At 42.6% G+C, this 24,618-nt stretch overlaps 1 protein-coding gene and 1 long non-coding RNA gene across 2 annotated transcripts; one reads left to right on the forward strand and one right to left on the reverse strand.

The window, feature by feature from the left end:
- Positions 1-7,304: 7,304 nt before the first annotated feature.
- On the reverse strand, positions 7,305-9,110 carry LOC308300110. Its single transcript, XR_013962804.1, has 3 exons — positions 9,043-9,110; positions 7,929-8,069; positions 7,305-7,349 (listed from the first exon to the last, which is right to left on the reverse strand). It is a non-coding gene; the product is annotated as an uncharacterized lncRNA (long non-coding RNA).
- Positions 9,111-9,522: 412 nt separating this feature from the next.
- On the forward strand, positions 9,523-23,493 carry LOC308299838 (dual specificity tyrosine-phosphorylation-regulated kinase 3-like; the record flags this gene model as incomplete). Its single annotated transcript, XM_080743621.1, has 5 exons — positions 9,523-9,838; positions 13,105-13,452; positions 16,042-16,333; positions 20,980-22,897; positions 23,482-23,493. 5 exons carry the CDS (start codon positions 9,523-9,525, stop codon positions 23,491-23,493), a joined length of 2,886 nt encoding a protein of 961 aa, XP_080599747.1.
- Between the last annotated feature and the right edge of the window lie 1,125 nt (positions 23,494-24,618).

Below are 24,618 nucleotides of genomic sequence, written 5' to 3' on the forward strand. Positions count from 1 at the left end.
ATAAACCCAGTCGACTGGAGTCTTACAGGGCTCTTTAGGCCTACTGTCTGACTGACTATATATAGCAATAAAGGGGTTGAAGTGGTTTAAAAGGTTAACTGCAGTGACAGTCAATACAAGTGATCCTGAAAACTTTGAACTGAATCAATATCATGAGTATCAGTGGTGATTACTCAATTGTTTACACTGCAATGTAGAAATAGTGTTGCAAGTAAAAGTTGGGACATTCAAAATGTATTAAGTAAAAGTACAAAAATATAATTTGGCATCAAAATGTACTCTATTGAAACATTTAAATTACTCATCCTGTTTCACAAGGTATCCTATGTATACAAATTAAATTAAATATTTAGAAAATAGCAGATCTACCTATCATAATTGTAGTGGTGTAAAAGGTAGGCCTATAACAGTTGCCTCTATAGCTAGTGGAGTAGAAGTAATAGTATACCCCAAAATTGTACAGTACTTAGTAAATGTACTTTGTTGCTTTCCACCATGGTATTAATAACATAAACATTTTAAACGTTTTGAACCATTAACTTTATGGATGCCATGTCTGTCAACCACATTACGATAAAACAGGGAAGTAAAAAAAAAAAAAAAAATCATAAATTAAATAGACACGTTCTTTTTTTGTAGGCTATTACTTCCCATAACTATAACCAGTGGCGATTGCCCAGAATACATCTTAAGATGTGAGAGTGGAACTGGTCATCCACCCATAAAGTTGTTCAATTACTATCTATTTGTAAAAGTTTCATCTTACTCTCAGTCGTCATAGCATTGTGTAAAAGCAGTCTAATTCCACAGGAACATGCTGGATGTGGTGTTAATTGACCAATTCATCAGAGCTATAAGCCATCCTTTGTGCTTTACATTCTTGCATTCACTTATAGGAGGATAATGTTAATCACGCCAATCTGCTCCATTGTGGACAGGATGCATCTTTATTCACATCCATGCTGCATGTATGTTAATGTGTCATTGGATGGGCCATTTGTGTGTACGTATGCACACACACACACACACACACACACACACACACACACACACACACACACATTAGGTCCTTTTATCATGGCATATAAGCTTTGTAAAATTGGACTTTTCCATATTGCCCTTCTTGTGTCCAAAAATACATATTTAGCCACTTGCACGCATGCCCCCACCCACTGAAATCAAATTAGCTAAAATCTGAAAAGATAAAAGCAGTAAATGAAAAAATAATAATAATAATATTTATAATAATAATATATATATATAATAATATATATATAATATATATATATATATATATATATATATATATATATATATATATATATATATATATATATATATATATATATATATATACATATATTTTCTTTTCTCTTTTATCTAAAATATGTACCCTTGTTGTAAAAATCAAAGTTGTCCTTTAAGTTTCAGCTAGGCAGTGTGGGCCCAGGGGGCGTCCAGCTAAATGTTATAGGAACCAAATCATAAATGTCATAGGAATACAGGTGGGTTATGGGTATGTACAGAGAGTGTACAAATGGAACCAAATGGTTCCATTTGTACAGTCTCAGAGTTAAATTAACATTGGTTAATTGGGGTCCCAGAGATAGAAATGGCATGAAATGGCGGTCCATACGTAGCCTAATGCATGTCAAACTGGGCCTTGAAATTGAAATTGTTGGGAATCACTGCTAGAGCCGTACAAATCTGTTCTGATGGCATATCTTTTCAAATGGGGGTCCGGGGGCTAATAGGTGTCAATTTGGGGGTCCTTTACCTTTGAGAACCATGGCATGTCCTATTTTAACCTCATATGTTGGCAGAAAAATACCCAATCTGTAAGCTTGCAATATGTTGCGATGTGTTGTGAGCTTGTAGTTCTGATATTTTTTCGTGTAATGTTTACCCCAGAAAAAGGATGCTAAATTCATGTGGATTAACTCTGGTTTATGTGGGAATGGGGGGATGATGGCTCATTGTCATTACTAGAAGCGTCTAGTCGGCGACCTGGCCAACTCGGAACAATGTAAATAGGGAATGAATGCCCCGCCCTTTAATGCAAACCCCATTATACCTGTTTTCATAGGACCCGTTTTGACCATCTGTCTGCCTGTGTCCATTTATGCCCATATATGGAGTTATCTGTATCTGTCTGTCTGTATGTCGCTGTCCATTTTATGTCCATATATGGAGATCACTGCAGTTATAGTTCTGGGTCAATTTTATGCCCATATATGGAGATATCTGTCTATCTGCGTCCATTTTATGCCCATATATGGAGTATCTGTCTGTGCCTCCAACTGTGTTGCAGACACAGTGCCGGTTCCCCCTTTAATGCAAACCTCATTATACCTGTTGTCATAGGACCCGTTTTGAACATCTGTTTGCCTGTGTCCATTTATGCCCATATATGGAGATATCTGTATCTGTCTGTCTGCGTCCATTTTATGCCCATATATGGAGATCTTTGACCATCTGTTTGCCTCTGTCCATTTATGTCCATATATGGAGATATCTGTATCTGTCTGTCTGCAATCCATTTTATGCCCATATATGGGGGCATTCATTTTATGCCCATATATGGAGAACGCGCGTGCCCGTGGGACGAACGGTTCTTGCCCATATATGGAGATCTGCCCATATGCCCATATATGGAGATCTCTGTATCTGTGTCCCCTTTATGCCCATATACGGAAATTGCGTCCATTTTATGTCACAATGAGTCAGCGACCATCTGTTTGCCTGTTTGTCTTTGAGTCGGCAGAAGTGATGTCAGAATGCCCATATGCCCATATATGTAGACCATCTGTTTAACTGTTTGTCTTTGAGTCAGCAGAAGTGATGTCAGATTGCCCATATGCCCTGCCCATATGCCCATATATGTAGCCAATATGGAGATCTGCCCATATGCCCATATATGGAGATCTCTGTATGAGTCAGCCCTTGTGCCGATACGTCCATTTATGCCCATATATCTGTGTAGCCCATATGGAGATCTGCCCATATGCCCATATATGGAGATACATAACCATGGCATTTTGTGTTGACTCATGTTGCGTACGCGATGTCAGAGCCTTTTATGAAATGATGTCACAATGAGTCAGCGCTTGCGCCGATTTCCTCCGGAACAGCCTGATGTCAACAATCAGCTCCGCATAAGGAGATTCCGAACGTTTTGCGCCGTTTCGGAAAAAACGCGCGTCGGGTCGGGTCGAGGCCGGGCACTGCACTCCGCGCCGCGGCGGAGAACACGCGTGCCGAATCTGAAGCCGGTGGGACGAACGGTTCTCGAGATACGCGGATTACATACACGCAGACAGACAGACAGACAGACACGCAGAGACTTCTCGCATTTATAGATAGATAAGCAAGTCATGGATGGTGGCTCTGGTAATTTGTTCTATGTATCACTGTAAAATGTCTCTTCAGAAAGTTACTTTTCCCCCCAACTCCTTCAGTGATCTGATACCAGAGTTGTTCCAAATAGTACTTGAACATGATGAAAAGTTAGTTGTTTTTATAAACATGACCAGAAACGGCTCATGAAAGTTATAATAATGACACATCAAAATAACATTATGTCCACTGAGAGAGAGCAGAAATACAGCATGTGAATCTCACATTATGGTCACTTATGGTTGTAGTGACCAAATGCTGTTGTTTCCAATTTAGTCCAATTCACACGAATATGACCAGGGGATCAAAGAGTCTTGTAACGGGACATAGTCTGATCATGTTTTATTTTATTCTGTGATTTCTAGACTTCTATGTTGCGCTTTCTTCTCTTTCGTTTGACATCAAACACCAGACTGTTTTGAAGAGAACAGAAAGAAGTACTCAATAGTATTGTGAGCTTGTAGTTCTGATATTTTTTCGTGTAATGTTTACCCCAGAAAAAGGATGCTAAATTCATGTGGATTAACTCTGGTTTATGTGGGAATCCATGGTGAATGGTGCACCCACTGCACCTGACCTAGTAGTCACATGATCAGGTAGTTAGAAAAGCACATACACTGGTGATCTTCTCACACAGCGTGAAGGAGAGCTCATGGTAGGCCAAAGATCAGCTGTGTGTTGCACTGAACAGCCTTGTTTAATGCCATGTTTATACTTTGTTGTATGGTGCCATGCTGTTGTTTTTTATTTTTACCCCACATTGGGGACATTCTGCATGGCAATGGCAACACATAGGCCTACTGCAGCATATCTTGTAGATCTGCTATTTCCTCTAGGGATGGCTTTCCCAAGTGCAAATATATGCCAAGAACAAATTTTATTTCATATTAAGCTAATTACCAAAGATGGTCCTCTTAGAACTCATTACTTCCATAAATGCCAAGTAAAGACCCACTATAACTTCCAACTATTCATATAAAACAATGCATCCCTACCTCTAACTACTGGCATCAAGGGTCTTAAGGTTGTATTCTAAATCTCCAACAAATGAAACGATGAAAATAATTCTCGTTGTGATAGTATCCATCACTTTTTATCTTAAGACAATAACTTAAACCTATAGCATATAATAGCATATATTGGAGATCTGTTATGTGTACTTGTTTGGGTCCTGACATACATGACAGTCATACATGACTGTATGACATGGATGACTTACACACTGGCTACACTATACTACACAGGGCTATTGATACTGCACCATAGAATAAATACAATTGTTGTATTCATGTAGTGAAATTGAGCATTTGTATGTGTCTTTGTTATGGTCCAAGGGTAGTAAGTTCACAAAGTACGAAAGGAAAAGCAGTCCGTCCTAAAGTAGCCTATTTTCATATTTTAAAATATGGCCCCCTTTGAAAAGGGTTTGCATAGTCCTGGTCTAAGGTGAGAATTCAGTCAATGGTGATACTTAACCATTAGGGAGGGCATGTGAGAACGACCACCTATACAGTGAGTGGGAGAGTTCTTCTCACCCACTGCCTGTATAGGCTGTTGTTGTATGATAATGTATTTCCCAACAATGCAAGGGTATTCAAGTGCAAACACTGTTTTTTTTTTTTTTTTTTTTTTTTTGGGTAATTGAAGGGTCTATAGCTTTGAGAGTGGAACTCTATAGCTTTACTGTTCACATGCAATTCAGTGCATAATGATGGTTGATGATGGCTCATTGTCATTATAAGCAAGTCATGGATGGTGGCTCTGGTAATTTGTTCTGTATCACTGTAAAATGTCTCTTCAGAAAGTTACTTTTCCCCCCAACTCCTTCAGTGATCTGATACCAGAGTTGTTCCAAATAGTACTTGAACATGATGAAAAGTTAGTTGTTTTTATAAACATGACCAGAAACGGCTCATGAAAGTTATAATAATGACACATCAAAATAACATTATGTCCACTGAGAGAGAGCAGAAATACAGCATGTGAATCTCACATTATGGTCACTTATGGTTGTAGTGACCAAATGCTGTTGTTTCCAATTTAGTCCAATTCACACGAATATGACCAGGGGATCAAAGAGTCTTGTAACGGGACATAGCCTGATCATGTTTTATTTTATTCTGTGATTTCTAGACTTCTATGTTGCGCTTTCTTCTCTTTCGTTTGACATCAAACACCAGACTGTTTTGAAGAGAACAGAAAGAAGTACTCAATAGTATTTCCATAAGTAACAAATACAGTATTTTGAGCTTGTAAAGCTGAAGGGCTGAAGTGTGATAGGAAACACATTAATGAGCCACTTGAACCTGTGTTCCAATAGACCCTCTGCAGTTATTTCATCTCAGGCTCTTTTTAATATGGTTCATTGTTTCAAAAGTAGCAAACATAGCAGATCTACAAGCTCACAACATTGCATTGTGACTGGTTGTGAGCTTGAGGACAGGGTATTTGTGTTGTAGCATGACAACAGGGCATCAATTCACAACACAAATAATATTACCTTTAAATATGGAGATATGCAGCAATGAACTTGTCTCAGAGAAACTCTCCCTGGAGAAGGAGAAATTGTCAATTATACAGTTTTCACTTTGACAATTATTTTGGTCTAGCTTGATGCGAAGGGATTAAGTGGGGGTTAAATCAGGGGTTCTTCATTTTTCAGACCGAGACCCCAAAAATAATACTATGTTTGCCTCTTAATATTTTACTGTATGGCCAATGTTTGACTATTTCATAGTGTAGTTTATTTACTCATTTTAGAGTTATTGAAAATGTCTTAAACATCACTTAAATTATCAGTTTACAAATACTGTTGAGAGTGAGAAAAGTTAAGAGCACACACACACACACACACACACACACGCACGCACGCACTCTCTCACACACACACACACACACACACACACACACACACACACACACACACACACACACACACACACACACACGCGCACACACACACACACACACACACACACACACACACACACACACACACACATTTTAGGTCCTTTTATCATGGCATATTATAAGCCTTGTAAAATTGGACTTTTCCATATTGCCCTTATTGTATCTAAAAAATACATATTTAGCCACTTTCACGCATGCACCCACCCACTGAAATCAAATTAGCTAAAATCTGAAAAGCAGTAAATGACAAAAAAATACACATATTTTCTTCTCTCTTTTATGTAAAATATTTACCCTTGTTGTAAAAAACAAAGTTGTTCTTTAAGTTTCAGCTTGGCAGTGGTTCTCAAAGTGGGGCCCAGGGGTCGTCCAGCTAAATGTTATAGGAATACAGTATGGACCCTTATGGGTATGTACAGAGAGTGCACGAATGGAACCAAATGGACCCATGGTTCCATTTGTACAGTCTCAGAGTTAAATTAACATTGGTTAATTGGGGTCCCAGAGATAGAAATGGCATGTGGTTTCTTCTGTTACTTTTATAACTAATACAGTTCAACTGACTTCAGAAAGAAGCATTATTTTGGATAGGAAACCATTATATAAGCATCACTGTTAATAAGCTATTTAGGTCACATTACACATGTTTTTTAAGGACAGTTGAACAGTAAAGTAAAAATGTTGTACCATTGTGTTTTCGAAGAAAGTTACTATAGTATGCATAATTCTATGCCACCTGAATGGCAGAGTGGTGTCATCTAGGTGATTAGCCTCCATCCATTCACATGCACCTCCTCCTAAATTATTCTATAGACATATTGCCTGAATGACATCACAAGTGATATCAGAGATGATGAGGCGTGATATTGGGAGCTGATGCATAATTCAAATCAAAGTGATTAGCTTCCTGGCCGCCTCATTGGTCGAATAATGGATGCTTGAAAGGTATATAGGTGGACCTTGCTGTGTCTATGATCAGGTCACACAGTCAGGAGTCTCAGGACACAGACTTTTGACTGCCACGATGCCCGAGACCCATGAGCCTGTGACCAAAGAAAAAAAAAGGTAATGTCATACTTTTCTATATATATTAGCTGCGTATGCCATTTATTTAATCAATTGTATGCACTGGAATAACTGAAAAAGAAACATAATGCCTATTATTTTGATGAATGAATGAAATATAAATGTACCTTTCTTCAGGCAATGTAATTGCATTATGTATTAAGTAGGACTATTATGTTGATATAACAAAGCACAATAAAGATTAAAAAGCCTTCTGCTTCAGAAACACTGAACTAATTTCTTTTTTCCTGTCTGTCTTCTCAGTAATCCTGCTGCCACAATTCCATGTGGAGATATTGCTCTTTCTCAACACCCAAGTTTACAGGTCAGTCACAAGGTGTATTACTGGGTTTATTCATTTCACGTTCTTTGGTTAATTTGTTGGTAGTTTAGTGCATGAGCAGTTTTCGTTAGAAATGCTGTTTGCTACAAGCCCGAATTGTGCATTGTCACATTAAAGACCATTATAACACCTTATCATGCCCAGCACCCAATAATGTTCCATGGCTTATACATTGAATAACATCATTCCATTTATATTTTATAGAGATACTTGCCTCCAGGATTTGACTATCATGTGTGCTCCATTGAGGAGACACAGGCAGAATATGACCATCCTGCAGTCAGCGCTATCATACGTCTCACATTGAAGACTGAACAAGAAGCAACCGATTGGATTCTGAAGACACGTTGCACCCCTGTGACATGGCGGAAAAACCACAGACGAGCATCAAAAGGAGTGAAGACTATCTTTAATGTGAGAAACCATCATCTATACATAACTAATTCGACTGAGACACAGTATTATTGTTGTACAATGTGTTGATGTTATATGTAAATATGTTTCAGGTTCTCTGCAACTGTCAGCACAATGTGAGGGAGCGGTCAGCCACAGCAGGCACCAGATCCACATCCAAAAACACTGACTGTCCAGCTACAATGACCGTGACCGTGAAGTGCGTCACTGAAACTGTAGGCGGCAGAAAGTCACGGTGAGTTTGTACATTCAAAATAAGTGCTTTACCGGTAATTCAAATGCAACTATTCCACAAAGGTTAACATATTTTGTGCTGATTGTCTAATTTTATTTTGTGATCTTTTTCTCAGGAGTAAGGACCAACACATGCCACAGTATCCTACTGTGATAACTCTCAAGAACATCCATAACCACAACATATACTCAGCTGACTTTTTGAAACACAGAGATGTTGGACCAAAGGCCATTGCGACTTTAACCAGACACTTTGAAAAAGGGGCCACTCCATCTTCTGCCTTACATGACCTCAAGGTTGAGCTTCAAGCCGAGTTTGGTGCCAACTATGTATACGCTGCCGCTGACAGAGCCACCTGCCCTGACCTTGGGTTTTCCCAGAGGTAAGCATTCTGCACATTAAAAGATTAAAAGTTTAGTTAACCCTCCATTTGGTGTGAATGACAATGAACAGATTAATAACTTTTAGTCAGGCTTACTCAGTATTTCAGTGTCTTTCAGATAAATAATTAAATACATATTAATATGTAATAATCATTACACATCTTTTTCTACAGGCTGCACAAAACCATGTTTAAAGAGGAATTTGGCGTGAAGACAGGGCCAATCATGCTTGCTGCCCTTGAGAAACAAGTTGAGCAGTACAACCACACGTGTAAGGAGACATGTGCCAAGCTCACCACGTCAGCTTCAGGGACCCCTATTGTTGCCATCTGCTCCCCCTTAATGAAGCGTGTGCATCAGACAGTTCACAGTGGTGAACATTGTTCTGCTGTGCCATTGTCTGCTCCAAGTGGTGACAAAGAGAATTCTGATCCTTCCATGGTACATGGCGAAGAAGCCGACCCTGAGAATTCTACGGAACATCCCTCAGTGGTGCATGGCGAAGAGGGTAAGAGAAATACATTTGCTGGTTACAAGTACCTAATTACATGTAAAATATTACTATATTATCAAATAATACAATATATTTAGGCTGATGGACATTATGTGGGAGCCTACTGTGCACTAGTGTACTGGTTGTGTTGTAAAGTTTCACCTTTTTTTCACAGAAACGCCAGACACACCGGACCACCACACCACCATGATCAATGATCTGCGTAGAGCCATGGCTTCCTTGGTAAATAATCCATCGATCGCTTCATCGGTCGCTACTCGCGATGTCGCTGATCTTCTCAAGCGGACACAAGCTGTTCTTGCTGCAGCTGCTGCCTCTGGCTCTCCTAAAGGAGCGACAGCCATCAGGCGAGGAGCGAAACGATCAGGCCCAATCATTAGATGTCAGCCAGGTTCAGCTGGCCATCGAGTGCCTGGTGGGTCGTGTAAGAGGCGTCGATCTCTGGCAACTCTGTCTGTGTCACAGTCACCGAGTAGCTGCAGCACTGACCATCCCTACTCTGCGAACAAGAAACGGCGACTTTTTCCACACCACAATTTGGCAGATTCTGTGGAGGATAATCACCCACATCCCAACACGTAATGATGTGAGGATGTGGAGTCTGAATTACAAGTGAATATGAGTGAATTATTCTGCCTGCCTTTTCTGCTTCATTTTCACATTGTGACACTGCTGCTGAAGATATTGCTAAATACACTTTTTATTTGTATTTTTTGTTCCACTGCCCTGGTATAAGAGTTGAAACTGCACATTCATTTTAACTTTTACTGCCACTTTATTTGAAGTTGAAACTTTTTGTTGCACTGCCCTGGTATAACAGTTGTAACTGCACATTCATTTTTACTGTGAATTTTACATTAAAGTGTATCAAAACTGAACTAATGTCCCCTCATTTATGTTTGTATACTATATAAACGATGTATACTATTCTAGTACTTTTTAGTCCCACACTGCTCCCACTGCATTGATGAAGTGATCACTCAGGATAGCACTTCACACAGTACAATTTAGGTATTTAGCAGGGGTTGCGACGACGCGTTGTGAGCTTGTAGATCTGCTATTTTGATGAAAAGTTAGGAAACACATTTATGAGCCACTTGAACTTGCATGTTCCAATAGACCCTCTGCAGTTGTTATTTCATCACATGCTCTTGTTGATATGGTTCATTGTTTCAATATTAGCTTTTCAAAAATAGCAGATCTAAGCCCACACCATTGCATTGGGACTGGTTGTGAGCTTGTGAACTTGTCTCAGAGAAACTCTCCCTGGAGAAGGAGAAATAGTCAAATATACAGTTTTCACTTTCACAATTATTTAGAGTGGATCATTTGGTCTTGCTTGATGCGCAGGGATTAGGTGGGGGTTAAATCAGGGGTTCTCCATTTTTCAGACAGAGACCCCAAACATAATCTGAACTGGGACGCCCCCTCCACCATATCAAACACTATAGGAATTGTAGGAGGTGAGATATTACATTTTATTTACAAGCTCACACGGTCTTACATTGTGAGCTTGTTGTAGATTGGCTATTTTTTACTATGTTTGCCCCTCAATATTTGACTGTATGGTCAATGTTTGTCTGACTATTTCATAGTGTAGTTTATTGACACATTTTAGAGTTATTAAAAAGATACACACACACACACACACACACACACACACACACACACACACACACACACACACACACACACACACACACTGATTGGTTCATCATACCTCTGTGAGTATTCATCAGTTCTTTGTCTGTTTGAATATCTTGTCACTTTAAATAAGTTGTTCTCAAGAGTAGAGCTCATCTTCTGTACTTGGTAAGTGATCAGGTATGTTGTTTGTTTGTGCTTTCACAATTTTAATGTTAATTTGACTAGCGTAATTATAGTATTACATCGAAAAATAACGCAAGAAAGAGGCAAACATTTTGAAAATAGCCACACACACATCTAGGTGTGCCCTGGGATCTTTTGGCTATAAATGGCTTCCCCTGGCACTGCTGTAACTAACATGTGAGAAAACACTCATGTCATCTGAGCTTTGCACTGTATTTTATGAAGCATTCAAATGTTCTGTTATCTTTCCCAGAGGACAGGCCTCAAAAGCAGAGACAGCAGCCTTTAGAGAGAGCTTTTCTAAGTTGGTGGAATTGAGATCGATCGTCAAGAAGGGTCAGTACCCAGTAGATCTAAAAACAAAACCGAATGTAGTCAAATGTAATATTTTCTTAACCATGCACATAATTCCTAGTATTCCTATTCTGGGACTAACATTGATGGATAAGGATTGATTGATATCAATATGAAATTACATTTTAGTGTTAGACAACACTTTCAGTTTTAAAAGTGTCAAGGTTATTTTGTTTTGATCTGATAACTAATCCATTGTGACGAGATGTCTCCACCAGGTCTGTACAAAGATGTTGACCAGGGAAATGATATCTCAATAAATGTCACAATGCCCAGCTACTGGGGCCAACAACACGAAAACATCTGATGTCCACTGTTATGCTTAATTGTCCAATCAGAATGTGACTAATGTATTCTGTAACTCCATATATCTGTGAAATCATTATGCTTTGTACTCAGAGAAGCTATGGGTGAAAATGCTCTACTGTACTTGCTGTACAGTACTTGGAACTCTGACTATACTTTCAATATAACTTATCAAAAAACGCATATTCCCCGGTGTGGTCTCCCTTAATTGTGTCTTCAAATCAACATGGGATATTCATTGACTCTGACAAACTGTGGTTTTACTCTGTGGGTGGAAACGTCTTCTGGAAAAGGAATTACAAATATGGAATATGATTCATATTTCCATCAAACATTTTGTCTAAATAGCAGATCTATACTCTCACAGCTCATGGCAATGCGCTCTGAGCTTGTAGATAGGTTATTTTAATTGTGGTAATTTAGTGAGACATTAAGATTGTGAGAGAATATGAAAATATGATGTATATACACCAAATTATTGTTGTTGTTCATAGGTGTAGTTGATACATTTAAACCAATTGATAACATTGTTTTGACACAACTCCATATTGTGGTTGTAATATGGTGTTGTGTTACAATACAAGCTAACAGTAGTGCAACTGTTTGTCTTTTCAGGTACACCTGTTCTGGCACTGACTGCATCGACTGATCTTGCTGCTTCCAGGGCCAAAGGGAAAAGGAGACAGCTGCACAATGGACACTGTTAAAACCGTGGCGGCCAGCCCCAACCGCACAAACACCAGACTAGGACTGATTTCAGTCTCTGGCGAAACGCTGGAATGCCTGGATTGGGTTGTGAGGGAGGTTAAAGACAAGGGCCTTTCCATGGCTCACATCCTGATTTACTGCCCCACGATAAATCCCCTTGCCAGAGTTTTTAATTACTTATTGGGGGTGCTAGATGAAGACGCATGGGTTGACAGAGATCCCGAACAAAAGTCGGAAAACCTGCTGATCGGGATTTTTCACAGCCACACGCACGCAGAGGACAAAAGCCGGTTGCTGGCGTCTCTCGGTGGAGAGGGGAGTTGCAGAGTTATCGTTGCAACAGAAGCTCTGGGTTCGGCCTTCGATTTCCCAAAGGTATCTCATGTGATAATGTACGGGGCACCCGAGGACGTCGAGACTATCGTTCGGCAAGCAGGCCGGGCAGGCAGAGACGGCTCACAGTCACATGCTGCGGTGTATGTTATAAAAGAGCACACACGGACTCGTGCAGGAGTAAAAGCCTTGCTAAACAACGGCAAAACGAGCTGCTTTCGAGAGGTCCTGTACGGCACGCATACACCAAGGGTTGAGCCCGGACATCTGTGCTGCACCTACTGCAGCTCTTTGTGTTCTTGCGCCAATGAAGGCTGCGGGGAACTGGCACCTAATTATGAGACGTTGCAAGTTGAGGTTTCTACCAGATGCAGGGAGGTGCTGCCACAACATAAAGCGCGGATCAGAGAGATGCTGGAGGCGTACGAGAAAAGTTTGGTTCCTGCGAATGCACACCTGTTCACCTCGAGGGTGGGTTGCACCGGGTTCGGCACAGAGCTCATTGATACGGTTGTTGAACACAGCTACAAGATATTCGACCTGGCATACATTAAGCGCAACATCCCAGTGTTCTTTGAGCGCCATGCAAAGAAAATCCTAAAGGTCATTGGTGAGGTGTTTCAGGACATAGACGGCATTGACATGGAGGACTTGGAGACCAGTGAGCCTTCTCCTTTGCCCGTGTCAGACATGTATTACACTGGCTACTATGATGAGGCTGATGATAATGATGATGAGGAGGATGACTAGATGCAAAGACCGCTCAGCAGCTCAGAATCTGCATGGTCAGGATTGTCAGTACTGTATAGTACAGAACTTAAAAATACAAGATATGCAGGCTTATTTAATTACTTCAAAAGCCTTAAATATTAACAAGAGCTTGTGAATAAATGATAACTACATTGGTTTCGTTTGAACAGTTTCTTTTTTTACAGATTTCCAACAGACAGAGACGATATGATAATCAAACAGGCAACTTCTAGAATTGATGTGCAAAATAAATGGATGATCACATGCAAAATTGTTTTATCACATTGTGTGTTAAAAGACATCTTTAAAACAGTTCATTGACGTTATCACTTTAACAGTAGATGGTTATTAAACACGGATGACGTTCTGTATTTTTAAACACAAACGTTATAGTTGCATAGTGTGATTTTGCATTGGAATGTAATTGTTGTTTTGAAGTGTGTAATTGTGCTTGTTTGAAGTCATTGGTCACTTGGTAGTAGAAACCATTGCCATTTTTGCCCTTCTGTTACGTTTATTTCTTTGACACTGTTTATTATTGCTACTAAAATGTGTGAGGAACCAAAACTGTTTACTTGTTTATACTTGTTTGCAAGATGTAACAATAAAATCTTGAATGTCGATTTTTTTAGTTTGTCTTCACTAGCTTGCAAAGTGTGTGTCCATGAGTGTTTGAATTGTGACACAGTTTGCACATGTTTGCTGTTAATACTGATATAAAAACGGATAAGCCATCACCATACCATTCCTATTATGCGATGCAATGCGTGTGCAATGCGTGTGCAATGCAAATGGGTGTAGGCCTACTCATTTTTGTCCAATCCAATACTTTCCATGAAATAAAATAAAAATAACATTTCGTAGTGTAGTGAAAATAGGAGATCCACAAGCTTGCAATGCGGGTGAAACGATGCAGTGTTTTTGAGTTGCAGTGAAAGGGTTTGCAGTCTTGTGAGCGATGTAACTATGGCTTACAAACACTCTCCTTCACAGCGAAAGTGCCAGGCGAAAGGACCAAATGCGTTAAGGCAAATAAGCTATAGGCAAATATGCCTGACACCGACCTTGTACCAGTGAACTGTACCGTCATGAAACTGTACCTTTTCCTATGCAAACTTCTAATAAAGTCTTCAATCAATCTGTGTGTGTGTGTGTGTGTGTGTGTGTGTGTGTGTGTGTGTGTGTGTGTGTGTGTGTGTGTGTGTGTGTGTGTGTGTGTGTGTGTGTGTGTGTGTGTGTGTGTGTGTGTGTGTGTGCGTGCGTCACTATGGGAATGCCCCCCTGAAAGACTTCAACAGAAGTACCAACTGCATCATTTCAGCCGTGTGTGTGTGCGTGTGTGTGTGTATGCGTGCGTGCGCTTGTGTGTGGGGGCTGCATTTCTCTGCATGCTGCTGAATTTGGCAAACACCTTTGCAGAGAGATCGTCTCTGAAAAACCACTTCCTCTTTCACATCCTCCATTAAAAGACCACTTTGACCATGTTCAACCTAACTTCATTGGTACTCACTAACGGTCATTATAATAGGGTACCATTTTTGTCTATGTCTTGGTCATTTCAAACTTTTATTATTATAATTATTGTTTATTTTTGAGCGGTGCTCCTGGAAGGAGCTGTCTCAGCTCCAACATCATGGCTATTTCCGGGATGCAAAGCCTGGACAATGTAATGCAAGATTAATGGCATCTATTTCAGTTTGCAAACTTGCCAGGAAGAGACGGCTGTAGTTGAAATACCACATTGATGATGTAATTTTTTTAGGCAGCTTTCATTAAATGAATCATTGTTAAATGAACACAGAAGTAATATTAAACCGTTTGGTTTATACCTAGTCTTTATGAAAATAGCCCTTAAAGGAGTAGTTCACCCCAAAAATGACTTTTTTTTCTATTGATTACTCAGGCCATGGAGAGTAGAGTTCAATAATATTTTTTGGTTTTTGTCACATTCCTAAGACAAAAATGTGATAACAGTAAATTTACCCCCATTGATTCCGGATGGTGACCCGTTTCGAAACGGGTCACCGGGGGGTAAATTTACTCGAATAAAAATGTTGTCTTAGGAATGTGACAAAAACCAAAAAAATATTATTGAACTCTACTCTCCATGGCCTGAGTAATCAATAGAAAAAAAGTCATTTTGGGGGTGAACTACTCCTTTAAGTAACTTCTACTGTGGTTTAGCAACATAATAATCAATTCAAGTGAAATCCATTTAATATAATAATAATATATTAAATGGATTTCACTTGATTTGAATTTAAAGGAAGGGGAGGAGAGTGTGATGTTATAGATAAAAATAAACCCTGCTGTGGTATATAAACCACACGATTTGACGCAGAACACCAGCCCATCTGCTCTCACCTCATGCACAGACATAGAGACTCTTCGATTCCACAACACAACGAAATGGACAACTCAAGTCTCCTCACGTCACCAACCAGCCTAACTCACGTGGAATTTAGCCCAAATCCACAGTGGTTGTTTGTGGTTGTTTTAGGCCTGTGTTGTATCCTGGGCATTCTTGGGAACGGTGCTGTGCTGGCGGTTCTGCTGCGCAAACTGGAGAAGAACAACTTCACCCAACTCTTGATGCTGAACCTGGCGTGCTGCGACCTGCTATGTCTGAGCAGCCTGCCCGTGTGGATGTTTGACATACTACGGCTGCGGGACATGAACTACAGACTTTGCAAGTTCCTCTCGTTCCTGCTCTGTTGCAGCCTCTATGCCAACATTTTCACCGTCACTCTGATGAGCATCCAGCGCTTTGTGAAGGTGCTGCACGGTCACCGGTGGGCACAGCTAGGCCCAAGGGGCGAGAGAGCTCTGCTGGCGGGACTGTGGGGGGTGTCTTGCTTCATGACCTTGCCATCGGTTGCCTCCACTGGCACGATGAAGGATGGACATTTTGTCTGCCGAAGACCAACCCGGCTAGAAGGGCAAACTCTGGCTGTCGCAGTACTCGAGCTGGTGTTTTATTTCCTCGTGCCCTTCTCTGTCATGACATCTTTCTACGTCTGCCTTCACCGGAAAGTGAAAGAGACAGCTCTGTCCAGCAATAAGCGAACAAGCCAGCTGATCTCAAGAATTATCACAACCTTCCTTGTTCTCTGGTTTCCAATCCACATCGTCAGTATCGTGGGAATAGTGGGAACTTCACTTCGTACATCACAATCCGACGTGGCGCAAAAACTGGAACAGTTCACAGATAAAGCGAGAGTGGTTGAGCTTTTGCCCTTGTTCAGTGCCGTCATAGACCCATTTCTCTATGCCTTTTCTTTTCGCAAAATTTGGCCGAGCCGGGACAGAGAGAATGAAGATGTTGAGTGAAATGTGTGTTAAAAGTGAGTCTAAATACACAGTAAGTGTACAGTAAGTTTTACAGTATTAGTGATTGTTTGAAATTTGTGTGTTGCTCAATCAAAGAAAACAATACTATTGACTCTTAAATTGTTTTCAATAATTGCTTACATTTTACCTTTCATTGTGCAGAATATATGCACAGTATATGGCTGATTATGACATACAGCCAGGCATATTCGAGGTTACCAATTGATATTGTTTCAATATGATTTACATAGACATGATTACTTACATACAGTACGTGCTTGTTGCCTTGCATTGTTGTATATGTTGTATCAGTTTGTGTAACCCTATATTAAATTTGTGTATGTATGTATACACATTTAATGTGTATTGCGTCCTCCTTTATTGTCCTGAATTCTTCTGAATTCAAGGTCAGGTTTTGTCAGTACACTATACTGTGACAGTTTGTCATATTATGAGTGTCACTATGTCCATGCACCACTGAAACCAGGCAGATTCACGCACAGCTGCATGTTACACTCTAGTCCAGGGGTCTTCAGCAGGGGGCCTGGGACCCGGTCCGTAAGGGGGTCCCCAGAGTTACTACAGAGGGGCCACCAAATCTTTTGTGATTGCAACTTTTTACCCCCCTATTCGGAGGAGAACATTAGCAAAAATAGCCGATCTACAAGCTCACAACGCTTCGTGGCACTGCTACTTTCAGAAAAGAGGTTTGGCGTAGATCATGGCTTTTCATCCGGTGGTCCGCAGACCACTGGTGGTCCATGGAAGTACACTTGCTGTCAATAATATTTGGATCGAGGAGTGTCTTGGTCCAGTGAAAAAAAAAACTTTTGTAAATAGTTGATACATTCAATTGTGGCTGTATCCAACAAAAATGTAGTGCTACTTGCCAAAGTATATCCCTGGCTGCTGTTTACTGGTAGTAAAATGCTTTGAGAACTGACACTGTTGTGCTTTATTTATGCTTTAACTATAAAACAAATAGCAGATACAAGCTCACAGTGTACTGTGCCGTGCTGCACGCTTGTATATCTGCTTTGTAGATCTGCTTTGTGCAAATCCTTTAATATACAGTATATACTTTTTTTTATCATTACATTTTATTTTATTTTCCACATTACATTAAAAAAAAACAACAACACAAATTACTTTTAAAGCAAACATTTGTAACACAATTATTTGCTTCTGGGGGGTCCCTGATACATAATATGTCGAGATGGGGGTCGGTGTCTAATATAATCCTAGGGGTCCTTGAGAACCACTGACATAGAAACATACAAAAAACGTTAGAAGGATTTAAAACACATTCATAGCATTGTGTCAAAAATATTCAAAGACTTACATTTTTCTATAGATTTACAAGCTCGTAGCGCGGCACTGTGAGCTTGTATATCTTCTTTTTTTTATACCTAAGGCATAAATCACAACTCCCTAGGTTCAGCAACACAACACAAGACAGCAGACAAACTGTAGATTCACAACAGCCTTCAATTCCAGAGCCAGACACAGTCATTGGGTCCTAACATGACCACGACACAGCAACAGCTTGAATCAGCATTAGTACACAACAATACAACAACACAACAACAGAACAACAATGGTACCATATTAAGAGGACCAAGCATATGAAGGTGAAAATGGGTGAAGTGGTCCTTTTAAAGGAGTAGTTCACCCCCAAAATGAGAGATGTTCTATTGATTACTCACCCCATGGAGACTTGAGTTCAATAATATTTTGTTTTTGTTTGGTCGCATTCCTAATAAGCCAATAATTTGATTATTATACATTGACCCCATTGACATTGGCCTACAAAATGTCACCTCAAATCATTGGCTTACGAATGCGACAAATTATTATTTTTATTTATTTTTTACTCTCGATGGGGTGAGCAATCGATAGAAAATCTTGGGTGAACTACTCCTTTAAGGGAGAACATTTTGAAAGAATAAATGGTCTTCAGTCTCTCTGCAAAGGTTAACGGTTAAACTGCGGTCAAAGAGAGCTCTTCGTTTTTTAGCTATACTAATAACTAACTATAAGACTAAAATTCAAACTAAAAAATTGAAAATAATGTCAACTAAACAAAACAACTGAATTAATAACAAATAGAAGTAATCCACTTGTTCCAGAAGATGGCAGCACCATAGCAGTAAAACTCCAAAGAACAACAACATCAACATGCATGCATGTAAATGACACTGTCAGAAGAATGGCTAAACCTGCAGACAGAAAGCAACACAGGTTACAGATGTCCCTAAGGTTTATGGGTGACCCTCAAATATAGGCTATAGTACAATAACTTATTTTGTAATATTACCGACACAGCTTACAACTATAGCCTATACCTCTGCTCTGTTAGTGTGAAAATAATGCAAAACGGGGGGCTCTCTCCATTCCGACATGATGTCGCCACTCCGACAGTGACTTCTTATTGTCGGAGTGGCAACACTTCCATAGAGGTTAAGGTTAGGGTTAGGGTAAGAGATAGGGTTAGTGTCTGACGGAAAGGAGACATGTCGGAATGGAGAGATGCACCCATGCAAAACTGTTTTTGTGGGACTAGTGGGAGCTTCAATTTGTAAGTCACAACCGTCAGAGCACAAGTCTCCAGTCGATTATTATGGGCAGGCAATGTTCGGCCTCCTGGTGGAGCTATAGTAGGGCCATTAAAAAAAATGCCATTTGTTCCTCAGCTTAGTGCGAATATGCCTGCTAAAGTTTCACCTCAATCGAATCTTGTGTTCATGATTTGGAGCATTTTGTTCAAAACGGAGCACTCGGTTTAGCTGTCCACAGACGGAAGACACACAGACACACGGACGGACAGACATGGTGCAAAACTTTAAAAAGAATTAGCCTGGAATCAAACAAATCCGTCTGTGCAAAATAATTGCCCTTGGTGGATTTGGGTCTGTCCCCTCTATTGTGTATTCATTTTCTCACCCCAAAGAGTTGGGTGACCAATCAGGGCCCAGTATTGGTCTGGTCTACCCAATTGTGTCCAGACTCCAGAGCCATTTTTTAACCCGCCCCTTGGGGGAAAGAAAACGTCCATATAGAAGTACCAGAATCATATCCACACAGTGATATAGCATAGTGTAGTCTGGCTACGCAAGGCTACAAGCAGAACATAACCTTGGCCATGCCTATCAACCTGCGGAAACAGTAACACTTGCAGTCAAGTGTCGGTGTGCAAAGCAATTAAAATATAATGGAATACAAGAAAATCATACAAGTGTGAAGTGAGCGGTGCTGCTGATGATGATGATGACAGCCCCACATAACGTCACATGATAGGGACATATCATATCAATATCAGTATGTGATACCATGGGAAAACCCATATTGGGTGCATCTCTCCACTCTGACATGTCTCCTTTCCGACATGTCTCCATTCCGACACTAACCCTATCTCTAACCCTAACCCTAACCCTAAACCTAACCCCTATGGGAGTGTCGCCAATACGACAATAAGAAGTCAATTTCGGAGTGGCGACATGTTGGAATGGAGAGAGCCTCCCACCCATATTGTAGCAGTTGGCACCGCTCCGAAAGTATCAACATGATCATTAATAATAGTTGGTGTGTGTGTGTGTGTGTGTGTGTGTGTGTGTGTGTGTGTGTGTGTGTGTGTGTGTGTGTGTGTGTGTGTGTGTGTGTGTGTGTTACGTCATTATGCATTTACAAACGCTACATGCTTGTATATGGGAACTACTTGAAACTGGATTTGTCAGACCAAAGTAGCCTGACAAAGGTGTGAAGGCCTGAACATCTAGTTAGATGACAGCCAATCATACCGCGAGGTCGGAACTACATCTGATGTCATACCGCCAATATAAGCTTGTACAGCTGAGCTAGTTTCAGTTCCACATGACACATTGCAGATGATTTAGTGCGTCCCGATGAGATAAGCGGATCAGGTTAGCTTACGTTGCCACAAGCTGCTGTTTGATGGGAGGAGCCCATTCAGCCGAACTAAAAGGAAAGAGGGAGCTCATTGATATCCGTCAAGCGGTACCGGCTTAGCTGTAGGGTATAAAACAACAACGTGGCCAATCACAATGGGTCTCAAGGTAAGGCAAGGCAAGCAAATTGCTTATTTGAACAGCACGTTTAAACAAAAGGCCAACTCGGAGAGCACTATTAAGACGAACCTAAAAGGACTGTATGACGACTCGTACATGAAAACGGAGCACCTCCTCAAAGAAGACGCGGATACAAAAAGCCCGCCTTTGCAGCCGGCCCCAGCGCCTAAACATGCGGCGGCGGCGGTGGTGGTGATGAACAAAGGCGTAACGAGGGATCAGGTGGCGGTACAAGGTAGTCAGCTCAAGACGTCCAAGAACAAATGGACCGCTGGCGCTCAGACACTGGACTGGACCGCCCTCCAGGCACTGGATAAACATACCCCTGTGTCCAGCACATCCAAGGAATGCGGCGTGGACAGTGTGAGCTCCGGCAAGGCCTCCGGTTACTTGTCTGCACCCCAGGGAGCTGGGAACGGAGGCAACGTCAGTGCGCACGCAGGTCCCAAGCTGTACGTCAAAACGTGGACTCCCGAGCAGGCTCTGAGGCAGTTTGGCTCCCAGCTGACCGCCCTGGAGCAGACGGAGATCCACTCCTACCCGGACGTCTACTACCTGGGCATCAACGCCAAGAAGAGGCCTACCGTTGCCGGCGGCAAGAACTGCGGCTACGACGACGACGAGTCGCACTACATCCACGTCCCGGAGGACCACCTGGCCTACCGCTACAAGTTCATCAAGGTGATCGGCAAGGGCAGCTTCAGCCAGGTGGCCAAGGTCTACGACCACAAGCTTCAGCAGGAGGTGGCCCTGAAGATGGTGCGCAACACCAAGTACTTCCACCGGCAGGCGCAGGAGGAGATCCGCATCCTGGAGTACCTGCGCGAGCAGGACCTCAACGGCACCATGAACGTGGTGCACATGCTGGAGACCTTCATGTTCCGCAACCACATCTGCATGACGTTCGAGCTGCTGAGCATGAACCTGAACGAGCTCATCAAGAGGAACAAGTCCAAGGGCTTCAGTCTGCCGGTGGTCCGGAAGTACGCCCACTCCATCCTGCAGTGTCTGGCCGCGCTGAGCAGCCACGGCATCATCCACTGTGACCTCAAACCCGACAACATCCAGCTGGAGCAGGAGGGACGCAGCTGCATCAAAGTGATCGACTTTGGTTCCAGTTGTTTCGAGCAGCCCGGATGTAACCTGTTCCAGACGGCCTACATCCAGTCTCGTTTCTACCGCGCCCCGGAGGTGATCCTGGGCTCGCGCTACGGCCTGCCCATCGACATGTGGAGCTTCGGCTGCATCCTGGCCGAGCTGCTGACAGGCTACCCTCTGTTCGCCGGCGAGGACGAGGGCGACCAGCTGGCCTGCGTCATGGAGCTGCTGGGCATGCCTCCGCAGAAGCTCCTGGAGCAGGCCAAGCGGACGAAGAACTTCATCAACTCCAAGGGCTACCCGCGCTACTGCAGCGTCACCACGCTGTCCACCGGGAACACCGTGCTGACCGGGTCTTACTCCCGCCAGGGCAAGATGAGGGGCCCCCCGGGGAGCAAGGAGTGGAGCGCTGCTCTCAAGGGCTGCGAGGACCCCACCTTTATTGACTTCATAAAGAAGTGTCTGGACTGGGACCCTTCGGAGCGCCTCAAGCCCAGCCAAGCCCTGGAACACCCGTGGCTGGCGGGCAAGCCCTTGCAGGCGGCTCTGTACCGCCGCCCGCCCAATCCCCTGCCCGCCGGGGCCGACAAGAGCCTGGGGCTCCCCGCGGTGAAAAGGTTCCCGGAGCACCACCACAGCACCTCCTGCTTCAAGCCACAGGTGGCCTCCTCCTCAGGTCAGGACGAAGAGCGCGCCGACGCGTTTCCCATGGCGCGTCCTTCCTGTCCAATGAGTAAACGTTGCCGCGATGAAGATAAGGAGGCTGTGGAGGAGGCCGACTATAAGCGCCAGAGAACAACTGGGACCGGCAGCAACACATTCGTGCAGGGACGTGCAGAGAATGTTAGAGAGGCAGGGGCTGACATTTCTAAAAGGGCCTTTTTGTGAACATATCATTGAGTGCTTGATGCCACACTGAACCGAGGATTATCAAGTAAATACTGGAGATGTGGCGTAACAGCCTGGATTTTTACACAGAGGGCAATTCTTTCAACATAAGATGCTGCATTCAAGTTCAGGAGAGTTTGGACAAGGCAATTCTCTTGAATGCTACCTTCAGGTATGGCATGGATATAAAACTGCATTCCTGGTCTGGAGAGGGCACTTTTTACAGACAGATACAAGGGCAGGGGCTCAAGCCCCCTTTGCTGTCTATGTGTGCACATGCCTGTGTTTCTTATGTTGAACCACTCGATCGACCATATTCGCCCTTTTGCTCTTGCGTCATACAGTATTTGCGGGAGGGGACAAAATTCCACCTCGGGTGGTATTTCTTTTACTTGATAGCAAAATGGCTGAGAGACCCTGACCGATGGAAAATATTGTTTGGGCTTGGGGGGTGAACTACTCACAATAAAGCATTTTTCTTTTTTTCTTTTTTGTTTTGTATCAATGTATGTGCTGTATGTTTTTTTCTGTATACACAGGGCAACCACTAGCCTGGCGGAGCCCGACGTCATACTGCGTTCACTCACTCATTCCTTCCACAGTATAACGTCTGGCCTTCGGCCTATTGGCAGCTTGAAAAGTGGGCGGGGGTACTTGCCTTGACAGACAGAATCCTCTAACCAATCAGCGTAGCAATACATCTCTCAGCCAGTCGGAAGAACGGCTAACAAAAACGTCTTTTCGGCCGATGAACCCCGCTAGTGCACCCCCCAACTCTGAAATAACTGCACTTATTGCTTGTTTTATCGTTGTTGTTTTGAAAATGCTGCAGCATGCATACGTCACCGTCTACACATGGACCAATCAGGGAAAGCTTTTCACTTGTTGTCAGGAAAGACTACGTTTGTTGTGCGGAAGCAGTCACTGATTGGCCCCGATCAGAGAATAACCAGTAAGACTCCCTAATCGGGAGATAAGCGACCGTAGGTGGCTTATCTCCACAAATAGGGCAAAAATGTGTTTTTCCAAAATCTTCCTGATCCATGTTGATGACATGAGTGTAGACATGCTGTGTCGTGATTTTAGGGCAAAAACTGTAGGAGCAGTGTCCAAAAATGTGTTTTAAAAATCGGCCTGAAGGTGGCGCTAGAATAGGGCCATGTGAGAAATGAGGGGTGGGGTCTCCGCGTTGCCTTGGCGGACGAATAGGTACCGGCCCCGGCTCTCCCGGACGCTCCTAGCCCGAGTTACGACATTTTATGTGCGCTGCAGTGGCAGGGGGTCCTCCACTGGGGGCGCCACCACTTTTGCATCCGTTCTGGAGCACCAGGAGTCGGTGGTCCCCGGGAATTCCCCGTGAGCAGCCCCGTTGGGGTGGTCATTTGGTCATTTTTGCACATTTGGTCATTTTTTACATCTGGGGGTCCCCCAGGGACCTGGGGGTCCCTGGGGCTCCGGGGGTCCTTGGAGGTTGTAGTTTGGCAGGCAAGGAGTGTGTGTGTAAAATCTGGCATGGATCGGGTCAACGGGTGCGGAGATATAAGCAGGGAAAAAGTAGCTGCCAATCCCCGGAAGTCCAGACGTTATACTGTGGAAGGAATGAGTGAGTGAACGCAGTATGACGTCGGGCTCCGCCAGGCTAGGCAACCACTGCACTACTTTCTGACTTTATTCTT

Source organism: Nannobrachium achirus (genome assembly GCF_963921795.1).
Source record: "Nannobrachium achirus genome assembly, chromosome: 15".
Lineage (NCBI taxonomy): Eukaryota > Metazoa > Chordata > Actinopteri > Myctophiformes > Myctophidae > Nannobrachium > Nannobrachium achirus.